The sequence below is a fragment of the Daphnia carinata genome, chromosome 6 (assembly GCF_022539665.2).
Source record: "Daphnia carinata strain CSIRO-1 chromosome 6, CSIRO_AGI_Dcar_HiC_V3, whole genome shotgun sequence".
In the NCBI taxonomy this organism is placed as follows: Eukaryota; Metazoa; Arthropoda; class Branchiopoda; order Diplostraca; family Daphniidae; genus Daphnia; species Daphnia carinata.
In genome coordinates this window covers 1025044-1050541 of record NC_081336.1, presented here as the reverse complement: position 1 = coordinate 1050541, position 25498 = coordinate 1025044, and the positions used below count along the sequence as shown (strand labels likewise).

Genomic DNA, 25498 nt, shown 5'->3' with positions numbered 1-25498 from the left:
ATATCTGAGAGTGCGTCAACTGACGATCGACTTCAGGGGAAAGCGACGAACATGTTGAAAGCAAAACGAAATATCGCCATTTTAATTTTTATGGGTTTTTCGTTATTCGTTTGGCAATTTTATTTGCAGGAATCAACAAAAGTAGTGATCGAATTCGCACAGTATCCATCCACTGAAGAACCTACCATCACGGAACGGTATCAACTGTTGGACAAATACATGGCTGAAACTCTTGTAGAAGAAAATCCGTCTTTCAAACGAATCGTGTTTTGGAATGATGTAAGCCATTTCATTTTCAATTGCTTCGAATGGTTGTTAGTATATGATATTTAGGTTTTCGGGAAGAAAGACTATGGCGTCGGAATTGGGCGTGATGCTTTGCGGAAACACGGGTGTCCGATCTGGCAGTGCGAGACTACCGATAATCGAACAGATGTACACACTAGTGATGCTGTAGTTTTTCACCTTCGCAGTTGGACGAAAAATGATTTGCCGGAAAAACGATTGCCTAATCAACGCTACGTTTTCTGAAGCATCGAATCTGCAGCTTGGCATGAATACGCACACGCGGATCAAGCAGGAGAATTTTTTAATTGGACGATGACGTATCGATGGGATTCGGACATGGTCGTCACTTATGGCAACATTAAACCCATCGGGAAAGTCCCGCTTCATTCCGATGAAGATCAGATGAAGTTTTACTTAACTAATTTAAATAAAACGGTTAATTATGCAAAGGGTAAAACGAAAAAGGCAGCCTGGTTTGTGTCAAATTGCTCTCCAAAAAGCAGCAGAAACGAATTTGTCAAGGAACTTCAGAACCACATCGATGTCGACGTGTACGGTAAATGTGGAACGATGAAATGCCCCACAACGTCTGATGAAGAATGCCGTGATATGGCGGCCAAAGATTACAAGTTTTTCATGTCGCTAGAGAATTCTTTATGCCCTGATTACATCACGGAAAAGTATAGACATACGAAGCTTGTCAACTGGTATCGATTAATCCGTTCAATTTGCTGTTGATTTTTCTAGATTCTTCATGATGATGAATCGTACGATCCTGCCCATCGTCTACGGCGTTCACGACAGTCACGAAAAAATAGCGCCAACGCATTCGTTCATCAACGCGGCCAAATTTGAAAACGTGAAAAAATTGGCCGACTACTTGATTTCACTCGACAAAAACGACACGTTGTACAATGAATATTTTTGGTGGAAGCCTCATTTTAAAGTGACGAATAATGAAGCGAACACAGGTATGTGTCGCTTATGTGCTGCCCTTCACGATAAAAGTTTACCCCCAAAAATCTACCACGACATGACTGGCTGGTGGGAAAAAAGTGTTCCATGTGTGACATCACCAAAGATCGTCTGATATTAAAATGGTTCTTGATCATTCTGTTAACACTTACAGATTAATACAACTTTCATTCCCACATACACCTTAGAAGCAGTCGGTTTCATTTGAAAGCAATTTGGTACTTGTTCTTGAAGAAATTTTACCCTTTCTATCCGTCCAATTACTCAGAAACATGTCATGAAATAACATCACAGAAGCAAAATAACAATCCTAACTTTATCTTTTGTAGAATTAATTACCCGGTCGTTGATCTTGACTTTAAAGATGACTCTTACTACTGCAGGCTAGATAACAAAAATAAACAAGCAAAAGTTGTCAAAGAAAACAAGTTTCTGAACGTTGCTCTGAAAAAACGAAAAACTGGCTCCCAAATAAAGACAAGCCGGGCAAAAGACGTTGGGTACCGAACGTTGTACCGAACGTTCTCTGTTGTGAAGTGGCAATGGAGCCAACAAGTTTACCTTGGAGACTCTGTGAACGCGACATAAGATTGTGGCCGTTTCAACACATCCGAAAATGGAACATATTTAACGTGAAACATTGCAAAAGTTCTTACTTGTTATCGATGTGTTTAGGTTTAGTTGTTCTATCGAGGATCGTTGCCACATCCAAACTTCAACCGAAACGAAAATGCTGCAATTGAAAATGAAACGAAAGAGTCAGGACAACAATTGTTAACGAACGTGATTCGTGAGCGCTACGAACCGATGGACGAATACTTGCGTGATAACGTTACGCCAACAAACCCACCATTTAAAACGGTAGTACTTTGGAACAGCACTGGTGTAAGTTAAATAAAATAATAAATTAACTAAAATGATTTCTTGTTTAGAATTTAAGTATACATACTTTTAGATTTGCACCTTACCGTGCTACGTACAACGTAAAGAAATTGCGGTGCTTTTTTACTGTAATTGTAGTCAACTGAAACGTTAATTTGTGTAGTTTCAGGAGCTTGGAATCTCCATGTGTAACATCACCAAAGATCGTTTGATATTAAAATGGATCTTGATCATCCTGTCAACGAAAACACTTACAATTTAAACAGCTTTCATTCGCACACAGAACTCAGAAACTGACGATCTCAGGTGAAGGGAATTCCGCACTTGGTTTTCAAACAATCTATCCCATTATATCAGTCCAATCCCGCAGAAACGGAATAAAATAGCAGCCCAGAAGCAAAATCAAAATTTTTACTTCCCCTTTTAAAAAATTGTTTGATTAGTTGCCCCGTGGTTGATCTTGACTTCAATAACAAATATTGCTGCTGGGCGCATCCAGCTAGAAAAGGGAGACTAGCTAACAAAAAAAAAAAAAAAAAGAAAGTGTAAGAAGGAAAAATTGCCTCGATAAACAAGTTTCTCAAGGTTGCTACGGAAAACTGTTTTGCCTAAAGAAGACTAGCCGGACAACAGACGTTTCAACCCCGAACATCGTACCTGACGTTCGGTGTTGCAGAGCAGCGATGGTGGCAACAACTTTTCCTTGGCGACTGTGTGAACGTGGCATAAAACTGTGCCCGTTTCAGCACATCCAGAGATGGAACACATTTCACGTTAAACGTTACAAAAGCTTTTACTTGCTATTGATGTGTTTAGGTCTAGTGATTTGGTTGTTCTATCCAGGAACGTTCCTACATCCAACCTTCAATCAAAACGAAAATGCTGTAAGTGAAAACGAAACGGCAGCGTCAGTGCAACAATTGTTGTTAACGAACGTGATTCGTGAGCGTTACGAACTGATGGACGAATATTTGCGTGAGAGCGTTAAACCACCGAATCCAGATTTTAAAAGGATATTACTCTGGAACAGTGCTGGTGTAAGTTAATAATAAAAAAAAAAAAATGTGTTAATTAAAATCATTCACTGTGAAGATTAAGCATAAATATTTTTAGATTTTCACCTTACCGTGTTATGTACTTCGTTAAGAAATTGCGGTGCTTTTTGCTGTAATCGTAGTAAGCTGAAATGTTGATTTGTATAGTTTTCGCCTGGCAATGATTTCCGTATTGGACCTGGTCGTGATAAATTACGCAACACAGGATGTCCTGTGTGGCAATGCGAGCTGACCACCAATCGCACTCACGTCCAGCTCGCAGACGCTGTCATCTTCCACCTGGGCAACTGGAGTAAAAAAGATTTGCCGGCGCAAAGATCATCGCATCAATTCTACATTTTCTGGAGCAGAGAATCACCTGCGTGGCGTGATGTTCACTCGTCGAACACGGACCCAATGGCGCATTTCTTCAACTGGACGATGACTTTTCGATGGGATTCAGACGTCGTGATGCCGTACGGTTACGTTCAACCCACTGGACGCGTTCCACTTCATCCCAGTGACGCTCAGCTGAAGCTTCATTTATCCAATCCAACAGGGTCGGTTAATTATGGAGAGGGCAAAACAAAAATGGCCGCTTGGTTCGCCTCAAACTGTTACGCGAAAAGCAGCAGAAACGAGCTGGTCAAAGGGCTTCAAAAGTACATCGACGTCGACGTGTACGGCAAGTGTGGCAACCTTTCCTGCCCACAGAGGAACGCACAACAGTGTTTAGACATGGTAGCGAAAAATTACAAGTTTTACATGTCACTGGAGAATTCGTTGTGTCTCGACTACGTCACTGAAAAGTACGAAACTGCCAACGTATTTCTTGGGATAATCGTGTTTAACTTTTCTTTGATTTAAGGCTCTTCAACATTATGCAGCTGCCAGTCATCCCCGTCGTTTACAGTCTTCACGGCAATCACGAGAAAATCGCTCCAAGGCATTCGTTTATCAACGCGGCTAAATTTGAAAATACGAAACAACTGGCTGACTATCTGATGTTGCTCGATAAAAACGACACGTTGTACAATCAATACTTTTGGTGGAAGCCACACTTTATCGTACGTAATAGCGCAGACGATCAAAATTTGGGTTACTGTCACCTGTGTGCTGCGCTGCACAAGAAGACGCTGATCCCACCAAAAGTCTATCACAACTTGACCGAATGGTGGGACACGAAAGGAAAATGCGTCACTTCACCGCGGATTGTTTAACAGAATAAAATCTACCATGTTACCTCCTAGCATTTTCCACTTCATTCAAGTCATCAGGTGCGATGAGCTTCACGAGAAAAATTCCTTTTGTTGTGCACCATCGATTACCGTTCAAGTTGGAGTTCCAACTTAATTCGAACACGGGGCTTTGTGCTAACTCATTTTTAAGCAATTCACATCTTTAGAAAGCCCATATTAAGAAATGCAAACTTACTTTGAATTAGGAGATTTGCTGCACCGCTGTATTGCGAAACAGCCTGCACGAGGTGCAGAAAGGTAATGACATCATGATGCGTGGACTGCATTGACAAAAACGTCCGTTCACCTTTTGCTTACCCTTCCCATTAGAAATATTATCTCACCAAAACTGCAGTGAATGAGGGAAGGGTGCAAAACAACATATTTCATGACTTTGCGTAAAAAAATCACCTTTAGCCTCGGGTGATTTTGTAAATACCTTACCTAGTCAGCCCTTAATGCAATGCTGAAGCTGGCAGAGAAACACAAACTAAGTTAGGGTGTTTCCATCGATAACCCGATTTAACGTAATAACATTCGGCAGGAAGGTAAAATTCCAAAATAATATAAAAAATCCTAATTTATTTTCAGAGAACGATAGTAAACTGTATATATTTTTTAACGCTTATGGCATTAGGCCACACTTGTATTTTCACGTATGGCAAACATCTGGACGCGTCGCGGCGATTATAATGATAAGTGGGAACTGTAGTGGCAGGAGATTGGGGTGTAACGAAACAAATGTGAATTTTATTCTCCCTCCCATTTGAAAACCTATCGTTCTACCATGCGACAAACCTTTTTTTCTTGCATTTTATTTTATCGGTCGGAATTTTCGTTCTCAGTTTTAGTCTCGCAGCTGCTCTGTTCCTGTTCCTATTTGAGAGCGCGTCAACTGACGATCGAGTTCACGGGAAAGCGACGAACATGTTGAAAGGAAAAAGAAAGATCGCCTTTTTAATTGTTATGGGTTTTTCGTTCTTTGTTTGGCAATTCTATTTGCAGCAATCAACAAAATCCGTGATTGAATTCCCACAGCATCCAACCACTAAAGAACTTACCACCGCGGAACGGTATCAACTGTTGGACAAATACATGGCTGAAACTCTTGTAGAAGAAAATCCGCCGTTCAAACGGATCGTGTTTTGGAATGAGGTAAGCAATAATTTATCATTTACTTTAATGTGATTTCAATGTAAAATTTAGGCGTATGGAAATAAAGAATATGGCGTCGGATTTGGACGTGAAGCCTTGCGGAAACACGGATGTCCGGTGTGGCAGTGCGAGACTACAGATAATCGAACAGATGCGCACACTAGTGATGCTGTACTTTTCCACCTTCGTAGCTGGACAAAAAATGATTTGCCGGAAAAACGATTACCTCATCAACGCTACGTTTTCTGGAGCATGGAATCTCCAGTTTGGCGTGAATACGCACACGCGGATCAAGCAGGGGAATTTTTCAATTGGACGATGACTTATCGATGGGACTCGGACATGGTCGCAACTTATGCCAACATTAAACCCATCGGGAAAGTCCCGCTTCATTTCGATGAAGATCAGGTGAAGTTTCATTTAACTAATTCAAATAAAACGGTTAATTATGCAAAGGGTAAAACGAAAATGGCAGCCTGGTTTGTGTCAAACTGCAATTCGAAAAGCAGCAGGAACGAATTTGTCAAGGAACTTCAGAAGCACATCGATGTCGACGTGTACGGTAAATGTGGAACGATGAAATGCCCCACAACGTCTGATGAAGAATGCCGTGATATGGCGGCCAAAGATTACAAGTTTTTCATGTCGCTAGAGAATTCTTTATGCCCTGATTACATCACGGAAAAGTAAAGAGATACGATGCTCATTAGACAATACCGATTAATACATTCAATTGGCTATTGATTTTTACAGGTTCTTCGTGATGATGAATCGTACGATCCTGCCCATCGTCTACGGCGTTCACGACAGTCACGAAAAAATAGCGCCAACGCATTCGTTCATCAACGCGGCCAAATTTGAAAACGTGAAAAAATTGGCGGATTACTTGATTTCACTCGACAAAAACGACACGTTGTACAATGAATATTTTTGGTGGAAGCCTCATTTTAAAGTGATGAGTAATGAAGCGAACACAGGTATGTGTCGTTTATGTGCTGCTCTTCACGATAAAAGTTTACCTTCAAAAATCTATCACGACATGACTGGCTGGTGGGAAAAAAGTGTTCCATGTGTGACATCACCAAAGATCGTTTGATATTAAAATGGATCTTGATCATCCTGTCAACGAAAACACTTGCAAATTAAAAGAGCTTAATACATACACATACCTTAGAAACTGCCGATCTCAGCTGAAAGGAATTCCGCACCTGGTTTTAAAGAAATCCAGCCTATTGCACGTGTCCAATCATGTAGAAACATTTCATGAAATAGCAGCACAGATGTCACACAACGATTTTTACTTTACCTTTTATAAAATAGTTTGATCAGTTTCTCGGACGTTGATCTCGACTTCAATGACAAATATTGCTGTTGAGCGTATCAAGTTAGAAAAGCGAAACACTAGCGAATAAAGAAAATAATAACTCTAAGTAAATAACCTGACTAGATAAACAAGTTTCTCAAAGTTGCTTCGGAAAACTGGTTATGCCAAAACAAGACTAGCGAGACAATAGACGTTTCAACAACGCACGTCGTACCTAACATTCAGTGTTGCAGTGTAGCAATGGAGGCGACAACTTGTCCTCGGCGGTTGTGTGAACGTGACGTAAAATCGTGCCCGTTTCAGTACTTCCGAAGATGGACGTTATTTAACGTTAAACGTTACAAAAGCGCTTATTTGCTATCGACATGTTTGGGTTTAATGATTTGGCTCCTCTAACAAGAATCGTTGCTGCATGCAAGCGCCACTCAAAACGAAAGACCTTCAAGGAATGAAATAGAAATTGTAGAGCCTATGCAAGATTTACTGTTGATGAAGGGGATTCGAGATCGTTACGAATTGATGGACGAATATTTGAGTGAAAGCGTTAAACCAAAGAAACCAACTTTTAAGAAAATAGTGCTCTGGAACAGCGCTATCGTAAGTAAAAATTTTAAAAATTCATTTATAATGCTGATTTCTTGTAAAAGAGTAAATAAATATTTTTTTTCAGATTAGCACTGTACCGTATTATGTACAACGTATGAAAATTATATTACGTGTTACTATAAACGCACTAATTGAAACGTTGATTCGTATAGTTCCAGCCTGGCAATGACTTTCGGATTGGGCCTGGTCGCGATAAACTAATTAAAGTAGGATGTCCTGTGTGGCAATGCGAGCTGACCACCGAACGCACTGACGTCCACAACGCTGACGCCGTTGTCTTCCACTACGGCAACTGGACTACGAAGGATTTACCGGAGCAAAGATCACAGCACCAATTTTACATTTTCTGGAACAGAGAAGCTCCTAAATGGCAACCTCATCTCCCATTTAAAACGGACCTAATGGCGGATTTCTTCAACTGGACAATGACCTATCGATGGGACTCAGACGTAGTGATGCCTTACGGTTACATAAAACCCATTGGGCACGTTCCCCTGCATCCTAGCGACGCTCAGATGCAGCTTTATTTATCCAAGCCAACAGAATCTGTCAATTACGCAGATGGCAAGACGAAAATGGCCGCTTGGTTGGTATCCAATTGCAGAACGGTAGCCGGTAGATGGGAGCTTGTCAAAGAGCTGCAAAAGTACGTTGACGTCGACGTGTACGGCAATTGTGGAAACATGCCCTGCCCGAGGACTGATGAATTTCATTGTAGAGACCTCGCTACGAGACAGTACAAGTTCTACATGTCACTGGAGAACACTTTGAGCACCGACTACGTCACTGAAAAGTATTATTTTAACATCATTATGTTCTCGTGACAAATTACTGTAAAGGTTGTTTTCTGTAAAGGTTTTTCAACACACTGCATCACCGCGTGATTCCCATCGTTTTCGGCCTTCACGACAATCACGAGAAAATCGCTCCAAGGCATTCGTTCATCAACGCGGCTAAATTCGAAAATGTTAAACAATTGGCCAATTATATGATGTTGCTCGATAAAAACGATACGTTGTACAATCAATACTTTTGGTGGAAACCGCATTTTAAGATACTAAACCGTGCAGATCATCAAAATGTGGGCTATTGTCACCTGTGCGCCGCCCTCCACAACAGAACTCTAATCCCACCGAAAGTGTACCACAACATGACCGAATGGTGGGCCGCGAAAGCGAAATGTGTCCTCACGCCACAAATAATTTGAAAGAATAACATCTATGCCGAATCAATATTTAACTGTATCATTGCAACTCACCATATTTTATGTTTGTGCACTGAGAAAACTGGGCGGAATTACATCCAAGAACGACACGGCCAATTCAGATCAAATCACTGGCCGTTTGATACACAAACAAACGACGTATTCTTTGCAAAGTACAGGAACATGATACTCAACGGGATGACAAGAGCTATCCCTGAGACGTGCCTCCAATCAGTGACGCACAAACTCCGGCCGGAAGAAATGCATCCGGTGGTAAGAAACATCGCCTTGCGAATCTGAAATAACGATGCGACCCGCTTTGGACTTTGGCCTGTCAGTAACCAGCACAGAAGCTAAATAACAGTTCCTACTTTACCTTTTATCCCGTAACAGCTACAGTGCGAACGCGAAAGCGCAGGCAAACACCGCAACGAGAACGAGAAAACTAATTAAAACAAGATAATCGTCAAAAATGTAATAATAAAAAATAGAGGATTCCTAACTTACTTTGAATTCGAAGATCTGCTGCATCACCCTACTTCGTAACAGTCTGGACAACGTGCAGAAACGTAATGACCCAACAAGGAACGTGCCCCCAATTTATACTAGCGTCCTTGCAACTGTTGCTTACCCTACCCCCTTACACCTATTATCCCACAAGGTTATACACTCCATAAGGGATGGGTGCACATTTTTAATGACTCGGTCGAAAACTTTTCCTCGGGTGAATTCCTAATTATGTAATACCTAAGTTACGGCGAGGTAAGTAAGAGTAGCGATCAAGTAGTAGCCAATTCCAATTTCAATGTCCTGATTACATCATCGAAAAAAAAAACTCCGTGTCTACCATCACCGGAGGCCGTATGGTATCAAAATTTTCTGAATTATCTGCCAACGAAAATACCCACAAATTAACACGGATTTTAATCGCACGTAAACCTCAACAATTGACGACCTTCGTTGAAGGCTGAAATGTTTTGAAAGCAATTTAGCCCATTCTATTTGGTCAATAACGCAAAAACATGTTGTGAAATAACATCACAGAAACAAAATATTAATTTCTTATTCACCTTTTATAAAATTGTTTGATTAATTTCCCGGTCATTGATCTTTCTGTTGGGCGTATAAACTACATGTTTTATTCAAGAAAGACTAGCAAAAAAACAAAACAAAAAGTAAGCAAACATTATTGAATAGATAAACAAGATTCACATAGTTGCTTTGACGAAAAACTGGTTTTCCCAAAAAGGACAAGCCGGGCAAAAAACGTTTCAACCCCGAACGTCGTACCTAACATTCAGTGTTGCAGAGTAGCGATGGAGGCAACAACTTCACCTTGGCGACTGTGTGATCGTGACGTAAAACTGTGCACGTTTCAGTACTTCCAAAGATGGACGTTATTTAACGTTAAATGTTACAAAAGTGCTTACTTATTATCGACATGTTTAGGGTTAGTGATTTGGCTCTTCTATCAACAATCGTTGCTGTACCCAACCTCCATGAAAAACGAAATGCCTTCACGTAATGAAATAGAAATTAAACAGCCGATGCAAGAATCGTTGTTGATGAAGGAGACACGAGAGCGTTACGAATTGATGGACGAATATTTGCGTGAAAGCGTTAAACCAAGAAACCCACCGTTTAAGAAAATAGTGCTCTGGAATAGCGCTTACGTAAGTTAAAATTTTGAAAACATATTGAATAAGACGATTTCTTGTAAGGAGCAAGTATGTATTGTTTTTTTTTTTTTGTTTGTTTTTTTTTTGTTTGTTTGTTTTGTATAGTATCAGCCTGGGAATGATTTCCGCATTGGACCTGGTCGTGACAAATTACGTAAAGTAGGATGCCCCGTGTGGCAATGCGAACTAACCACCGAACGCTCTGACGTCCATAACGCAGACGCCGTAGTCTTCCACTACGGCAACTGGACTACGCGGGATTTACCGAAGCAAAGATCATCGCACCAATTTTACATTTTCTGGAATAGAGATACCCCTTCGTGGCGTACTTATCTGCCTTTCAAGACTGCCCTAATGGCGGATTTCTTCAACTGGACAATGACTTATCGATGGGATTCGGACGTAGTGATGCCTTACGGTTACTTCGGAGCAAGACGAAAATGGCCGCTTGGTTGGTATCCAATTGCAACACAGTAAGCGGTAGAAATGAGCTGGTCAAGGAGCTCCAAAAGTACGTGAACGTCGACGTGTATGGCAAATGTGGAAACATGTCCTGTCCAAGGACCGATGAATTTTATTGTAGAGATCTCGCCACCAAAAAGTACAAGTTCTACATGGCGCTGGAGAATTCTTTGTGCTCCGACTACGTCACTGAAAAGTATAATTCGAATATCATTACGTCCTTGTGATAGATTACTATAAAGCACATTTTACTTCAGGTTTCTTAACACATTACATCACCAGGTAATTCCAATCGTTTACGGCCTGCACGGCCATCACGAGAAGATTGCTCCAAGGCATTCGTTTATCAACGCGGCTGAATTTGAAAATGTTAAACAACTGGCCGATTACATGATGTTGCTCGATAAAAACGATACGTTGTACAATCAATACTTTTGGTGGAAACCGCATTTTAAGATACTAAACCGTGCAGATCATCAAAATGTGGGCTATTGTCACCTGTGTGCCGCCCTCCACAGCAGAACGCTGATCCCACCGAAAGTGTATCACAACGTGACCGAATGGTGGGACGCGAAAGGGAAATGCGTCTTTTCGCCAAAAATACTTTGAGTAAATAAAATGCATTGAGAAAATCGGGTGGAATTACCTTTACGAACGACTTCGTGTCAACCCGTTGCCATCATATCCCCGGTACTGGACCACTGGATGATTGAATCCAGTGGTACACACTTTGTAGAAGATTAGCACCAGTTGTATTTTATCGGCTGCTAAGAGTTGTGGCAGAACCAAGGGTCCAATGAATCACGTACAAATCCGGCCGGAAGATGAATGTAACCGTTGCTAAGAGATATCCCCTTCCGGATCTGAAATAAAGACGAGGTCCACTTTGGACTCTGGCGTGTCAAAAAAATCACCACAGAAGCAAAATAACAATTCTTACCGTACCTTTTGTAAAATTGTTTGATAAGTTGCCCGGACGTTGACTTGGCTCCAATGACGAATCGTTCTCTTTGTAATTTCCATAACATCGGTAATTTCAAGGAAGACTAGATAAAACAAATAAAAAAAAAATAAAGTAAAAGTTATAAAAGAAAACACGTTTTTCAAGGTTGCTTTGACGAAACGAAAACTGGCTATCAAAGAAATGCAAACCGGGCAGAGGACGTTTGGGTACCGAACGATGTATCCAGCGTTCTTTGTTGCTAAGTGGCGATGGAGGCATCAAGTTTATCTGGCAGATCTGTGCGAAACGCGACATAAAACTGTAGCCGAACCGATGCATCCGAAGATGGAACGTTAAACATTACAGAAGCTTTCACTTGCTGGCGATGTCTTTAGATTTAGCGATTTGGTTGTTCTGTCCACATTTTGTTCCTACACGCATCCTTCAATCAAAACAGAAACGCGGGGAAGAAGCGTCTCAACAGGTTTAACAGTGTTCTAGTCAGCAAGAGGACAAACTTTACAAACGGGCAGAAGTTCAAATGATCAATAGCACATAGCGAAAGTTCGTGAAACTTTAACAGAGGAGATGCGCTTCCTTCGCGTTACTGCATTTGCATGTCTGGCAAAACACCTGCAACGCACGGCATTCAATCATCCCGAAATTGCCAACAGACCCTGGACGGGGACAGCGTGACTCTCTGTCTACAGGCAAGCGGGTTGGGCAACGCTACTTTGTACAACCACCAACCATCTGTTCTCTCAATCCCTCCCAACGTCTGTCCGTTACAGGTGTTTACTAAACTTTGCCCTACATCCTATTTGATTTGCTAATGGACATTATTTTAAAACACAGCGAGTTAATCGTGACTTACCACCACAGATAGTCGCACCTGGAACTCGTGTCGATTTTTATTTCCCAATGTTTACAATCGATCGGAACATAATTGCTTGTCTAATCTTAGTGGCTTTCATGTTACTCGAATGGAAATATCACTCGCAAAGTATAAAACAACTGTTCAAAGTAGAACGACGTGTACCCAACAACGTCAAGAGAAACGAACCTGGTTATCATCTGCAAAACCACAACATTTCAAAAGCAAGTCATTAATCAACCCAGCCAAACAGTGAGAACGAGTAAAGGTGAACCTACTACCAACCAGTTGACTGTTAAAACGTAAAGCTGGCAGACTGAGCAACTGTATAAGAATGTAACGCGTGTGAATTGTTCACCTGAAATTGCCATTGTTCACTTGTGAAAATTGCCACCAACTGAAAACAAATGAAGGTGTTGAAGAGAAAGACTGCGTCCGTCTAATGTGTCGGTCCGAATTGAACTGCACACACCTGGTGGATCAATGACTACGCAAGTAAAGAACGTGAACTTTGTCCATGCATTTAAAAAAAAATAATAAAAAATAAAGCTCTCAATGTCAAGGTCAGGAGGCGTTTTCTGCATTCATCGTTTGTTTTCTGTATAGCTCAATAAATATTAATAGCATTCCGTTGCCAAGGTCGTATGTTTTTTTTTTAGCCGAAAGGAAAAAATGCCATGTCAATTGGCATTAAAAAAAAAAGTGGCAATCCACACACGAATCGCCTACAATTATTTTTGAATAAATTAAGCCATTGCCATTCATGGAATTCGAACTGTTCATAGGTGTGCAGCTCTCATAGTTTTCATATAAAAAAAAAAACGAAATGATAGGCAAATTCTTATTGCATCGTTGAGAGCCATGACTTGTCAGTTTATTCCGATCGCGTTCAGCTGATTTCATTGACCCAACTCACGCAACCATTGGCCAACCCAATATTAGCATGCCATGGCAAGATCCGGTTTCTTTCGGTCGTGCATAACGGACTTTACTTCAACCGTTTTGCTTCCGTTTGCCATGAAGGTTATATCCAGTTACTTGCGATCAATCAAAGTATCTCATTTTTCTGCTTACTTAATAAGATGGATCAGCTCCATTTGTCAGTCCTTTTACATCAATTTGCGTTACACATTTTTCATTTATACAAATAACATTCAATGTTTTTTTTTTTTTTTTGCTTTGCTTACCTTTTAAAAAAAAAGAAACGAATTCATTTTAACATGGACATCCAAAATGGCCCACAGCATATTGACGTTCCATCAGCTTGGCCAGAAGAAAGGCTTGTCAGAGGTATGACAAGCATTTAGCCTGAAACGTTTGCTCATATCCTGCAATGTTTATGGCCACGTTCATTCCAAAAGCCCGAAAAAAATTAGGTTAATATCGGTCGTGTAACGTCGTGAAGGAACTCACCTCAAGGCTGGAACTTATTGCTCCCATGGAACGCTAACAGCTGACCAGAGTATTTTGCCTTTTTTTTTTTTTTTTTCGTTTCAGTATAGCTTCCGACCCGAATCTATTCAAATAGCCTGGAACGATGTGGGCTGCAGTGTAAGCCAGATGTTTACAGTTTTCTGCAATGATGAATTATCTCTCTAAAGTTTAACGTTACCTCCATTTACCGTCGGCGCTCCCGGCACGTTTCAATGACATCCATCATTAGACGGGGGGCCAACTGACCTTGTCCAGGGTTCGCCAAACTTTACGTGGACATCGATCACGGGCGTTTCAAACTGTCAAAAAATTCAGCCACGAAAATTCAATTCACGTGTAAAAATTTAGCAACTTTAATTCCTTTTTTTTTTTTTTTTTTTTCTAACCTACCACTTAAAGCGGGAATGGTTTATCATCATGCCCATAAAAAGAAAACGTGAGTGTGCCCAATTGTCGGATGATCCGGCATCGGCTTTTTTTTTTCTTTGGCGGAACATCCGTGCTGGCCGTCTTTTTTCTTCCCTGCTTATCTTATGGCCCGCCCGTCAAGTGGCCCGGGCAATTATTCACATAAATTTTCTTTTTTTTTTCTTTTTTTTAAAAATAAATGTGAATGCGCCTTTCTTTAAATTTCCTAGAAAATTGAAGTAAAGAAGAATCTGATGAATGTTATAGCTCATCCTAAATAAATAACAATTAAACACACATCGGTTGTAATTTAAAAGTCCTTTCTGTCCTTGTACGGGTTTTCTTTTTTCCCAGAGATGAACGATCGTACATCGTCCCGTGTACGAACAAATTCACGCAAAGTCCGTGTAGGGGACCTTTGTCAAATTCGGCAACAAAAGGCGTTCGTAAATTCAGGGGAGGTCTTTCATCATTTAAAGAAAACAAAACAAAACAAAAAAATAGGAAAATAGCGGTTTTTAACGGACGGAAACAAGACACATTTCATTTGACAAGACATCAGTCCGTTTTTGACTCGTCGGCTCAATGACGTGAACGCAACAAACACGAACGGGGGGGGGGGTGAGAGGTTTAAATGATTTTTTAGCGAGCAATCTTCTTCGGTTGGGCTGACTTAAACAAGTTGAACGTCCTCGAATCAAAATCATTTTTTGAAATGGCAAAAATTTCAATGCAAAAAAAAAAAAAAAAAAAAGGAAGGAAAAGGAGAGAAAAGAGGACACCGAAAAATACACAAATCGATTATTGATGGCTCAACATCGCACGTTCATCCTTCCTCAATTTGGCCGGCGTGACACGCGTGGAAAGAAACAAAGTCCAAAAGAAAAAAGCAAATGGCTGCGAGGCGATATAGGCGTGACTTTGAAAAAACAAAAACAAAAAAAAAAGGCATAGGTTGAACAATGAAATGTGGCATGCGGGTTAAGATTAAAAGGTCTTTGCTCTTCAATGAAAATTGCTTTTTTTTTTTTCTTGTGTACGTAATCATTCAATGATTATACGTACACCCACTTCCGAAAAACAGAAAATTCAAAACAAAAAGAGGATTTGCGATTTTCTTGATTTTTTTTTTTTTTTTTTTTTTTCACCACGTCTGGAACACGCTATCGCAAAACGGTATAACTCACGCGATATGACAGTTTGCGTAAGAAAACAATGGGGAAAACTGACATTCTTTTCATCAACTCCCCCCCCCCCCCCCCCTCCCCTCTTTCTCTTGTAAAAGACAAACCGCAATCATAAAGGAAATGGAAAGGCTGCAAACTTTGGTGAACGATGGCGGAGATCAAACGTTAACGCCGTAAACATGTGTGTTAAAATGTTATTCTTTTGCCAAAGCTTTCTCTGCGCAGACGAAAAGGGATTAGAAATCTGTGCGGAATGCCAACCGCAATCCGAACTTCGTCCTGAGCCGCAAAAATGAAGATCAAGCTGAGCGCTAAATCCACCCGAGGCGTTTCAATGGAATTGCCAGTTGTTCCAGACATTCTGTTTGTTTTTCGAACGGTACAAAATGAAAATTCTTTAGAAACCAACCTTTAACAAACAAAACAAAGTAAAATAGACGGAGCAACTGCCAACAAAAAAAAACAAAAACAAAAACGGAATTCCGAATGACTTCAAAACGAAGTTTATCTTGTTGATTTGTGGGGGGAAATGTAAATTCAGACCACGCCCATCATAGCCGCTGTTTGTGTAAACTAATAAATCATATCCATCGGCCCACACACACACACACCTGTCTCCGACTCTGAAAGGGGCCCGAAACGTTCGTTAGCGAACGTACAGCGATTTACGCAAACATCGAACGGGCTGACGGACGGAAGTGGTTACATAAAGCACACACACATTTATTTTTGTTTTCTTCTCTTTATTTATAAAAAAAAAAATATATATTATATATAGAACAAGGCGTGATGACCTTTTTTGTATTTTTGTTTCATTTGACCGGGATAGGGAAAAACAAAAAACAAAAAATAGTGGGATGAGGTCACGGATTGTAGGAAAACTAAAGGAAGGGCGTGCAATTCGTCCTAGAAATTGGCCGCCATTTTGCGATGTTTAAAATGTTTTTTAAAAAATAAAAAAAAAAAAAGAAAGAAATGTATCCAATTAGGAGAACGATAAAATAAGTGATCTGTGCGCAATCGACTGTTCTTGACCTCTTTATTGAAAGCCAGCCAAGAAATCACAACGAGACGGAGCAAAAATGGTGAGCTCTAACGTTTTAAGGAACTTTCCTTAAATTGTCCACCCGTTTAAACTCTCTGTATACGTACGAAAACGCACCTACACACACACACACACACACACACAAAAAAAAGGTAGACCGGTTTTTTCCTACAAAAAATTTCATTGACACACTTTCAATTTGCATATAAAAGCCCCCCTTTTTTGTTGTTGTTGTTAACGACGCTGCTGTCGTCAAAGCTGCTTCGTTAAAGTTCATTATAATTACGTATATGGCCAGTCCGGTGAAATACAGTCTCAACACGTCGACGTGGCCCCATTCCTGAATATTCTTTATTTCATTTGTTTTTATTGTTCTACAACTGAAAAAATAAAATAAAATAAAATAAAAATAAAATTTTCATTTCAATTTTCAAAGCTGTTTGAAAAATGAATTTTGACAGCGGTAGGCAAAATAAACGTCCGTCATTTTCATTATAATTTTCCAACCCGAAATAAAAAACAAAACAAGGTCGACGCTTTCTCAGAGGAATCACGCGGGATGCCTCGTTTGTCTTTCTCAATTGGCTCAAGTCTCGCGAACGACCCTCATTCGGGTCACGAACCTTTTATGCCTTGGCTGTTGTTTTTTGAATGATCCAAATTCGAAATTGTCTTACGCTAATCGTCCTGGGAAACAAACGCAAAAAAAAAAAGATGATTAAAACTATAGCGAAAAAGAAAACAAAAGACTGTCGTTCTATTCTCACCAGACAATATGGCCAACATGGCTAAAAAAGGGAATGCAACTAATCCCGCGGCTAAATCAGATAAGCCATCCCCCCTCCCCCCCCCAAAAGTTCAAGACGCATCCGCGCTTATGCGAGAACAAATCTGCTCCCATCCGTAGTGTCTAAAAACATTCCTTATAGCCTTATCTCCGTTTGACAATACGTACAACGGGGTCTTTAGGTCAACAGACGGGCTAACCTTTTCGCCGAACTTCCTGAATAATAACTATAAAGCACTCTATATATAGTCAGAACGTGATCTACTACAATAAAAACTCTGCTTGCATTTTATTTATTTTTTTTTTTTCAAAACACCTGCCCAAATGATGTTCTGATTTACATATTTTTTTTTTTTTCAAACCTTTCAAACTATTTTAATGACATTTTTTTTTTCGCTTGTCGTTAGGCATGTAGATGTTTCGGTGTGTTTTAAAATAAGGGAACCATTTTTTTTTTTTTTGGGGGGGGGGGGGATGGTCCCGGCCGTGTCTTCTAGGAGGAGGCAACGGTGCGGCATAAAGAAGAAGCTCCACACACATCGGACGTGTATATACCGGGAGGAAATGCTAAACTATACGGACATTCGCTTTTCTACCTGCGTCCAAGTGAGAAGCCCGCTTTCTTACGTCGTTGTGTGTGTGTGTGTACGTGTGTGTCTCTGCGTGCAAAACATCGCTACGCACGATGCGATTGGTGCACGCCATTCTTGTGTTCGGGCTCCTTTCGGCTTGTTTCGACATCGCTCCGTGTGACGATAGCCAAGACGAACGTTCCAACGAGACAGTGACTACGTCAGAGAGTCGTCGATATAAAGGTAAAACAAAAAAAAAACAAAAACATGTGTGTGTGTGTCTTTATTTAAATGATGAAAGTGACTTGATCAAACGAATGGTCGGGTAAAAATAGAAAGCGCGAAATATTGGAGATGGGCCTATCGCAAGATCAATCGACCCGATAGCCTCGATTTACCTGAAACAGCAACGTCAGGTACCAATCGATAATTAAGGCCAACCTTTTCGTTTGTGTTTCTTACCTAAAAAAAAATAATAATAAATAAATAATTGCAGATGATGAGAGGTGGATGCGCAGATTCGACGTGCCTCAGCTTCATTCGATTCTCGATGGTTACATGAAAATGGTGAAAAAGACCAAATGGATGGAGAAGATGGGCAAGGCTCTGCAATCGAAATTGCTGCGATCCGTCCTGTCCAGCACAATCAAACGCCATTCCACTTCAAGTAGGACATTTTTTTTTTTTTTTTTTCAATTCAAAAAAATTCGATTTCATAATCAAAAAAAAAAAAAATCAATTGCAGTGAAAGGCGGCGATAATGAGTTAGTCGAACCGAGGATGGACATTAGTTTCTGGAATCTAGTGCCTTGCTATTCGACCCACACCGAGCCTGGACTTTGCCTATCGACGGCCATTTGCGCAGCTATCGGCGGCACGCCCAGTGGCTCTTGCATGTACCGCATGAGCATGAGCAAAACGTGTTGCATCATCAACAGTAATTCGAAAAATAAATCGCCATTCAAATTGCAAACAGAACGTCAATTTAAGGCATTCATTTTTGTTTTCTACAGAGATATTCACGTCGTGTTCGGCTAATGTCGTCGCCAACAACACGTACTGGCAAACGCCTCTGTTTGGCGTCGATTCCGGATCGCTTTGCATCATGGCGCTCCATTTAAACACGGGCGTCATCCGCCAAAATTTGCAACCCATCTGTCAAGTGCGGTACGATTTAACGAGCATGTTTAAAAAAAAAAAAAATAAATAAATAAAATAAAAAAACAAACAAATGCTAATGCGAAAGAATCATGTGTTTGATAGGCTCGATTTCGACATGTTTTCCATTGCCCAACCGAACGTGAATTCCGTTTGCGCTACCGACGTGTTCAGAGTGTCCGGATCGCTGAACGCAGTGCCACCTATTTGCGGTGACAATTCACGGCAACACAGTAAAAAAACTAAAAAACAATTTTGAAAAATGATATCCTTATTACGAGTTGAAAATTAAAACACCCCGGAAGGAACTCGCTTGAAATTGCAATTAAAAGTTATTGGTTTTCCTTTTTCAAATCAATTGTTTTTATAGTGTACCTGACCTCGACATCAACGGCTCGTAACATTCAGCTAATCTTCAGCATCGGTACGGCGCCAACGATCGACCGTTCGTGGCGAATGAAAATCAGTTTGCTGCCATGCTACGTCGACTACCTCGGTAAAAACACATAGGCGCCATTTTCTTTCGTCTTAATTTACATTTTAAAAAATGCGCAGTTACATTCCGCAAAGTACGCCGTTGTAATTTTGACATTTCTTCTTCTTATTATGACGTGGAAAAGCCCCGCCCAATTGTCTGCAGTACATCACCGAGAGCACGGGTACCGTTAAATCGTTCAACTGGAAGGACGTGGCTCCGACCGCCACATCGCCGAGGCAATTAGCCGATCAGGACTACCAAATTTGTTTCAGGACCGAATTAGTAGGCAGCAATCAGCAGGTCTTTCTAATTCTATTCAAACGCCTTCTATTTTCGTGTTTTAAAAAGAACCTCAATCAAAAACAAAAGCTATTGTTTGTTTTATGGAAAAACAAAGGTTCCAAACACTCATTGCTTAACCGAATGCACAACAACAAACGGCGGCCTTGCGTTCAGCGTGAGTCGGCTCGGTGCGGACGTAACGAGTAGCGCGGGCGGGACGGGAGTGACCGTGGCCAACGGCCAGTGCGCCAATGACTTTCTGTTCGTACTCGGCGCGTTCGACGTGCTGGGCAATTTCAACGATCGATTCTGCGGCAACCGACTGAACCCAACGCCCGGCTCTGCCATATCCACGCCCATTTGCTGTGAGTTTTTTGTTGTGCTTTTCCCCTTGAAATTTGAAATCATTGAAACGGCTAATTTTCATTTGATTTTTTAGCCAAACTGAAGCCTTTCGTCGTTCGATATGTTACCGATGCAAGCGAAACTGGAGACGGAAGCAATAACGGGTTTTGTTTGAATTTCGTTCAGTTTTAAACGCGGGGAAAAAAAAAAAGGGGGGAACGATTGGGCGTGCAAGGTCGCGTTCAAACCCCAATTTGTACATAAAATTTTTAAAAGATATACATTAAAGTATTTCAATGCGATTACAAGGCCGGAACCTGCAAACACTAAAGAAAATTAAAATAAATACATTTTTCAGATGTTTATCTCTAATCCATTTTGTTTTCGTTTCGTTCGTTGATTAAACGAAAACAAATCGCGCACATAAAATCGTGTCACGCTGAACGAACATTTATTGCCACCTGACTGGAGTTTGGTGTTATTTTGTTTAACCCGTTCTCAACACGATGCGCAATTCGCATTTTTTTTTTTTTTCTGGGACATTTGAATCACGTGAAAAATCGCAAGGCCGTGAAAAAGGCGTTCAAAACGTTATGCAACAAATGTTTGTTGCATTTCGAAAACAATTACGAAAAAGCTCCCCCCCCCCCCTTTGCTTAAACAATGGGTGATACGCGAAGAAGATAACCATCATCCTACCCAAGGACATTTCAATAATTTTTTTTTTGTTTTATTTTGTTTTTGTTTTGAGAACTGAGAGACAATGGTGGGCACGGTTTCTAACGAACGCGTTGATTCTTTTTTTTTTTTCACGGCGTCTCGCGAAAACAGTAGCGTGTTTGATTACGTCATTTTACGGGCGCATACTTGGAAAAACACATTTTCGAAATGTTGCGCATACGCATTTTAACAACAAAGAAAATCGGAGGCGAATAATAAGAAAGGAGCGTGACCTCATCAGCCTACGTCCTCCTCCCTGTTATTATTTGCATGTTGAAATATCACGATATGAAGCCCAGAAAAAATTTTCTTTTACAAAAATATGATTGAAAAGCTGAAAAAAAAAACAAGAAAACAAAAAACAATTGAGGTTTCCAGGTTTTTGGCCATCGACATAATCAAACTGAAAAAGCAAATAGCGCGTAGAATAAAAAAGAGCCCCCGCAGCGTGATTTCACTGTAGTTCGCAAAAGCGGGGAGTTTGTGTAAAACGTGCCCACCGGTTTTTGATTATTATTTTTTATTTTTTTGGAAAGGTAATCTTCTCTATTAATCATCGTGCACGTTATAATTATCATCCTGTCTGCCATATCGACTACGACGATCTTGGCTTTTTTAAGGTCAAGAATTATTCGTGCGAAAATAAGAAGCCGTCCGCAAAAAAAAGGAAAAAAAAAAATTGAATCGAGAAGTTTAAAAATATCAAACATTTTGGCGGGTAATTTTGAAAATGAAACGTTTTCAATTACAGTTTGATTAACACGAAAAAAACAAACAGCAAACAAACAAGCTCTGCTTGATGTCAGCTACTGGCCAATCTGAACGACCTTGCGCTCCCTCCCGCGGGACAAGACGGAACAAGGTAGCAGGGCATTTGTTATGGCCAACGCACGTCGCCTTCTCTTTTGCTTTGCGTCCCAACATCCTACAGCGTATTGTTCACAAACGACGCATAATTCCCGCGTGAATGTCATTTGAAAGGAAAAAATCGAGGTCTCCCGTTCCTAATAAGACCATATGTTTACACTCGCGTCTCCATCCTGTTTCACTTTCGAAAGAAAAAGGGTGAAACAAAAAAAATCAGTGCAATCAGTTCTTATCGGGATTTCATTTTTATTTTTAAGGTCCCGAAATATTAAAAAAAAAAAAACGCGCCATTTTAGAATTAGAATTTTTTTTTTTTTTTAGACATACCCACATTGATATTTTAGAATGCCCTGTTTGAATTTGATAGGTACTAGTGATTACGTGACAACCCGCCCAAGGCTTTCTTCTTTTCGTTCGGGAATGTCTGAGCGGGAAACGCGGATGACATTGAGCCGAATTTTATTTTATTTTTGAAATCGCACAACTTCTCCCTTTTTTTTTTTCCCCATTTGGCGCATGGAAACTAAAAGTGTCTATTTGGCAGCAGCTGTTGAAGCAAAAAAAAAAAAAAAAGTGGGACTCACGCACAAGCCATTGCCGCAAAAAAACGGGGGGGGGGGGGGGGTTGCGTTTAAGAACACGTGAATAAATATCTCAAATTATTTTTTTTTTTTTTTTTTTTGCTTTTCGGTCGGGGGAAAAGCCGACACGCGTTTGGCAATCAAGCCGTCAGCGGTGGGCTTTTTTTCCCGCGGGATATGCATTTCCTGAGACAGAGGAAAAAAAAAGTTTCATTTCCAAAGCGGGTCAAGGGCGCGGTCGACTTTTGAAAGTCTCTTTCCAAAAAAAAAAAGAGGGGGGGATAATTAAAAAAAAAAAAAATTAGAGATTTTCGTTTTACTTATTTATCTGCGACTATTTTCTTGTAAACGAGTGTCGTCAACTTGTTCCGCGGGAAAAAAAAAAAAACGTACGCAATTCAACAGAAAACAAAAGGTGACAAAAGATTTTCACTTTCGGTGATCCCTTTATTCTTCTCGTAATGAATAGAGAGAGAGAAAGTTTTTATTTATTTTTATTTTTAGAGCACAGCTAACGCAAATGATGAAACATTTCTTTTTATCTAATGAACTGCAGACGCAACACACATACAAAAAAAAAAAAACGCCTCTCATTTTTTTTTTTTCTGCGTTCAACGCTGAAAAAAAAAAGGGTAGGGCTCCCCCCCCGTGATGGGGAGCTGAATATTTTTCAAAAATAGCCGCTCCCGAAAGCAAAAGCAAAAGCAAAAAAAAATTTCATTTCTGTAGGGAGGGGGGAGGCTATATGTTTCCTTGTTGTCAACTGAAAACTTACAAAAAAAAAAAAAAAAAAAAAAATGGGGTCGTGAGTCCAGCACCGGGAAAAAAAAAAACGTAGCCAAAATGTGACGTATTTTCGTGTTGGATTAATTTTAAATGTGCGGCAGAATGAGCGTTCAGACGTGTCAACTGGCAATGAAGAAATATAAATATATGAAACGATATTTATCCGGGTTGGGGACAGGATTTGACTAGTTTAGACGTGTCGGCCATCGCCGTGTGCCAGTCATTGAAATAAAAAAAAAAAAAAAAAAAAAAAAACGCATGATTGCAAAGTACCGCCCGAAAAAGTTCGTGAACAATTGAGCAATAGTTCCAGGTGGGTGGAGATATTTTAGTTAAAGAAAAGAAAAGAAAAAAAAAAAAAAAAAGGGCGACGTCACAGAAATCAGAGTCGTGGCCTGGAAAGAATTGCCTTGTCTGCTTACGAAGCCAATCAAGGTTTCCCAAAGTCACGCGTGAATGTTCATCACCCACATCGAACGTGAGTCTTTACAGGTACGCGCATAGCTGCACAGCCCGAGGCTGCAAACAAATCGTTTTCGTGTTAAATACGTAGACGCTTTATTGTTTTGTTTTTGTGTTTTGCACGCACGCAGACACACACACACACACACACACACAATTTTCGCATCGGATGCTGCTATCTCCGTGTGGGGGATATCCGGTATGTTGCTGCGTTATCGTTCATTAGAAGCGGATGTACCGCAACATTAGCCTTGATCAATTACGGAATTTCCCAACATGCTTTCGTGTCGATTATATTTGTTATTCGTTAAAGGAAATTAAAAAAAAGAGGAGGACAAAAAAAATGAGATTGGACGTCATTTGAAATGAAAAAAAAAAAAAAGGCCCGAAAATTCCAGAAGAAAAAACGCAAGAGGACAAGGAAATGGATCGTCGTATCCTCCTTTTGTAGCCCAAAAAAACAAACAAAAACACAAAGGAATGGGTAATATCACGTGATCGCGTTGGGCTTCCAGCCAAAAGACGGACGAAAAAGAACGGTGCGTTTCTAAACGTCTCTAAAAAAAAAGTGAGTTGTTTTCCGTCAAACATTTCGGGTTTGTTCCTGTTAAAGGAGACGAAAACGAGAAAAATCGCAGCCTTTCCCTTTTCGCACCAGCGAAACGACCAACGAGAATCACTTTCGATTAATCCATAATTTTTCCTTTAATCCCCCCCTAAAGCTTAAAACAAAACAAAAGACGAAAGGTGAAAAGAAATGTGTTCAAATGTTCGCGCGTTTTTCAAATGGCTATGACGTAACGAGTCTCTCGCTCTCCAAATGTTTTATCTTCCAAAAAAAGCTCAACTTTCCGCTTTCGTATTTTTCTTATTATTTCACACATTAGGAGAAATCCCCTCTTTTTTTTTTTTCCCATATTTTATCTTTTCGCACCGACGCCTATACGGAGCATTTGAAACAAACGTACTACACTAACTAGCTCGCCAGCAACGGTTTGTTGGGTTTTATCCACCGTTGGTTTACACGAAACCATTGCAAGAATGAAGAGGGGAAAAAAAAATAAGAAGAAGGAAGACACACACACACACACACAGAGGCAGGGGTGTCGACAGGTACAAAAGAAGCTCGTACCTGGTAGTTGCCTGGTACGGAGACATTGGCTGGGGAAGGTTGTTGGTCTACGTCGTCATTCACCAGGTAAAAACCAGAACCTAATGGCGAGGAAAAAGAAAAAAGATCCGTATACGTAGCCTCAGGCTAAAAACAACAGATGTAAAGGTATACGTAGTGTCAAATAATATTTCTACTGAAAAAATAAATAAATAAAGAAAACAAACATTTGCTTATCTTTAAAACGCTTAGGTAAACGTTGGCCGCATGTTTTTTGAGTTCGTTAATCAGTTAAGCACGGGGATTAAATGTATTTGAAGTGCTATGTGTTCAAAACATCGAATTCGTGTTGGCATTGACGCACTTGAAGCCGAGTAAGACGCTTCGAACGAAAGGTCTGTGGGATTGCGTGAGCGTGTAGGGATCACGTGACGTCACAGTTCAACACCTATCGAAACTGGATACTCGTTGACTCGTTCCAATTTGTCGAGTTTGACGTCAATTGTGTACGTGATACCCGTAAGTGTGTGGCGTTTGATTTTCTTCTACTACAGGACATTGCGAGGGATTCTGTTTTGGACGGCCACGAAAAGATTGAAATGAAAAAAAAA

The 25498-nt window shown here is 40.4% G+C and overlaps 6 protein-coding genes and 2 long non-coding RNA genes across 10 annotated transcripts; 6 read left to right on the top strand and 2 right to left on the bottom strand.

Moving 5' to 3' along the window:
- Nucleotides 1-82: 82 nt before the first annotated feature.
- LOC130689505 (alpha-(1,3)-fucosyltransferase C-like) lies at nt 83-1398 on the top strand. The gene is made up of 3 exons (XM_059495796.1): nt 83-279; nt 334-968; nt 1036-1398. The coding sequence occupies exons 2-3, from the start codon at nt 601-603 to the stop codon at nt 1376-1378; spliced, it is 711 nt and encodes a 236-aa protein (XP_059351779.1). The 5' UTR covers nt 83-279; nt 334-600; the 3' UTR covers nt 1379-1398.
- Nucleotides 1399-1806: 408 nt separating this feature from the next.
- Nucleotides 1807-4503, top strand: LOC130689673 (alpha-(1,3)-fucosyltransferase C-like). 2 transcript variants are annotated; one of them, XM_057512608.2, is made up of 4 exons: nt 1807-2148; nt 2309-3182; nt 3348-3988; nt 4048-4503. In XM_057512608.2, the coding sequence occupies exons 2-4, from the start codon at nt 2829-2831 to the stop codon at nt 4397-4399; spliced, it is 1347 nt and encodes a 448-aa protein (XP_057368591.1). In that variant the 5' UTR covers nt 1807-2148; nt 2309-2828; the 3' UTR covers nt 4400-4503. The 2 variants fall into 2 exon arrangements, with proteins under 2 accessions (XP_057368591.1, XP_057368592.1); XM_057512609.2 differs by lacking the exon at nt 1807-2148 and having other exon boundaries at nt 2232-3182.
- A 776-nt stretch (nt 4504-5279) lies between these two features.
- On the top strand, nt 5280-6710 carry LOC130689677 (alpha-(1,3)-fucosyltransferase C-like). Its single transcript, XM_057512614.2, has 3 exons — nt 5280-5572; nt 5624-6258; nt 6326-6710. Exons 1-3 carry the CDS (start codon nt 5345-5347, stop codon nt 6666-6668), a joined length of 1206 nt encoding a protein of 401 aa, XP_057368597.1. The 5' UTR covers nt 5280-5344; the 3' UTR covers nt 6669-6710.
- Nucleotides 6711-7048: 338 nt separating this feature from the next.
- Nucleotides 7049-8832, top strand: LOC130689681 (alpha-(1,3)-fucosyltransferase C-like). Its single transcript, XM_057512619.2, has 3 exons — nt 7049-7493; nt 7655-8295; nt 8358-8832. The coding sequence occupies exons 1-3, from the start codon at nt 7368-7370 to the stop codon at nt 8707-8709; spliced, it is 1119 nt and encodes a 372-aa protein (XP_057368602.1). The 5' UTR covers nt 7049-7367; the 3' UTR covers nt 8710-8832.
- Nucleotides 8747-9269, bottom strand: LOC130689706 (uncharacterized). 2 transcript variants are annotated; one of them, XR_009000795.1, is made up of 3 exons: nt 9214-9269; nt 9083-9151; nt 8747-9002 (listed from the first exon to the last, which is right to left on the bottom strand). It is a non-coding gene; the product is annotated as an uncharacterized LOC130689706 (long non-coding RNA). The 2 variants fall into 2 exon arrangements; XR_009000796.2 differs by having other exon boundaries at nt 8747-9030; nt 9214-9259.
- Nucleotides 9270-10058: 789 nt separating this feature from the next.
- LOC130689674 (glycoprotein 3-alpha-L-fucosyltransferase A-like) lies at nt 10059-11461 on the top strand. Its single transcript, XM_057512610.2, is given in 4 exon segments — nt 10059-10379; nt 10491-10809; nt 10812-11043; nt 11105-11461. Coding segments are annotated over 4 exon segments (1077 nt in total). The 5' UTR covers nt 10059-10205; the 3' UTR covers nt 11457-11461.
- A 2089-nt stretch (nt 11462-13550) lies between these two features.
- LOC130689702 (uncharacterized) lies at nt 13551-25042 on the bottom strand. The gene is made up of 6 exons (XR_009000790.2): nt 24909-25042; nt 14489-14732; nt 14277-14397; nt 14078-14208; nt 13852-13992; nt 13551-13770 (listed from the first exon to the last, which is right to left on the bottom strand). It is a non-coding gene; the product is annotated as an uncharacterized LOC130689702 (long non-coding RNA).
- LOC130689662 (uncharacterized) lies at nt 18146-20719 on the top strand. Its single transcript, XM_057512598.2, has 10 exons — nt 18146-18340; nt 18433-18513; nt 18594-18764; nt 18843-19034; nt 19111-19264; nt 19361-19488; nt 19626-19751; nt 19876-20033; nt 20131-20380; nt 20455-20719. The coding sequence occupies exons 1-10, from the start codon at nt 18211-18213 to the stop codon at nt 20550-20552; spliced, it is 1488 nt and encodes a 495-aa protein (XP_057368581.1). The 5' UTR covers nt 18146-18210; the 3' UTR covers nt 20553-20719.
- Nucleotides 25043-25498: the final 456 nt, after the last annotated feature.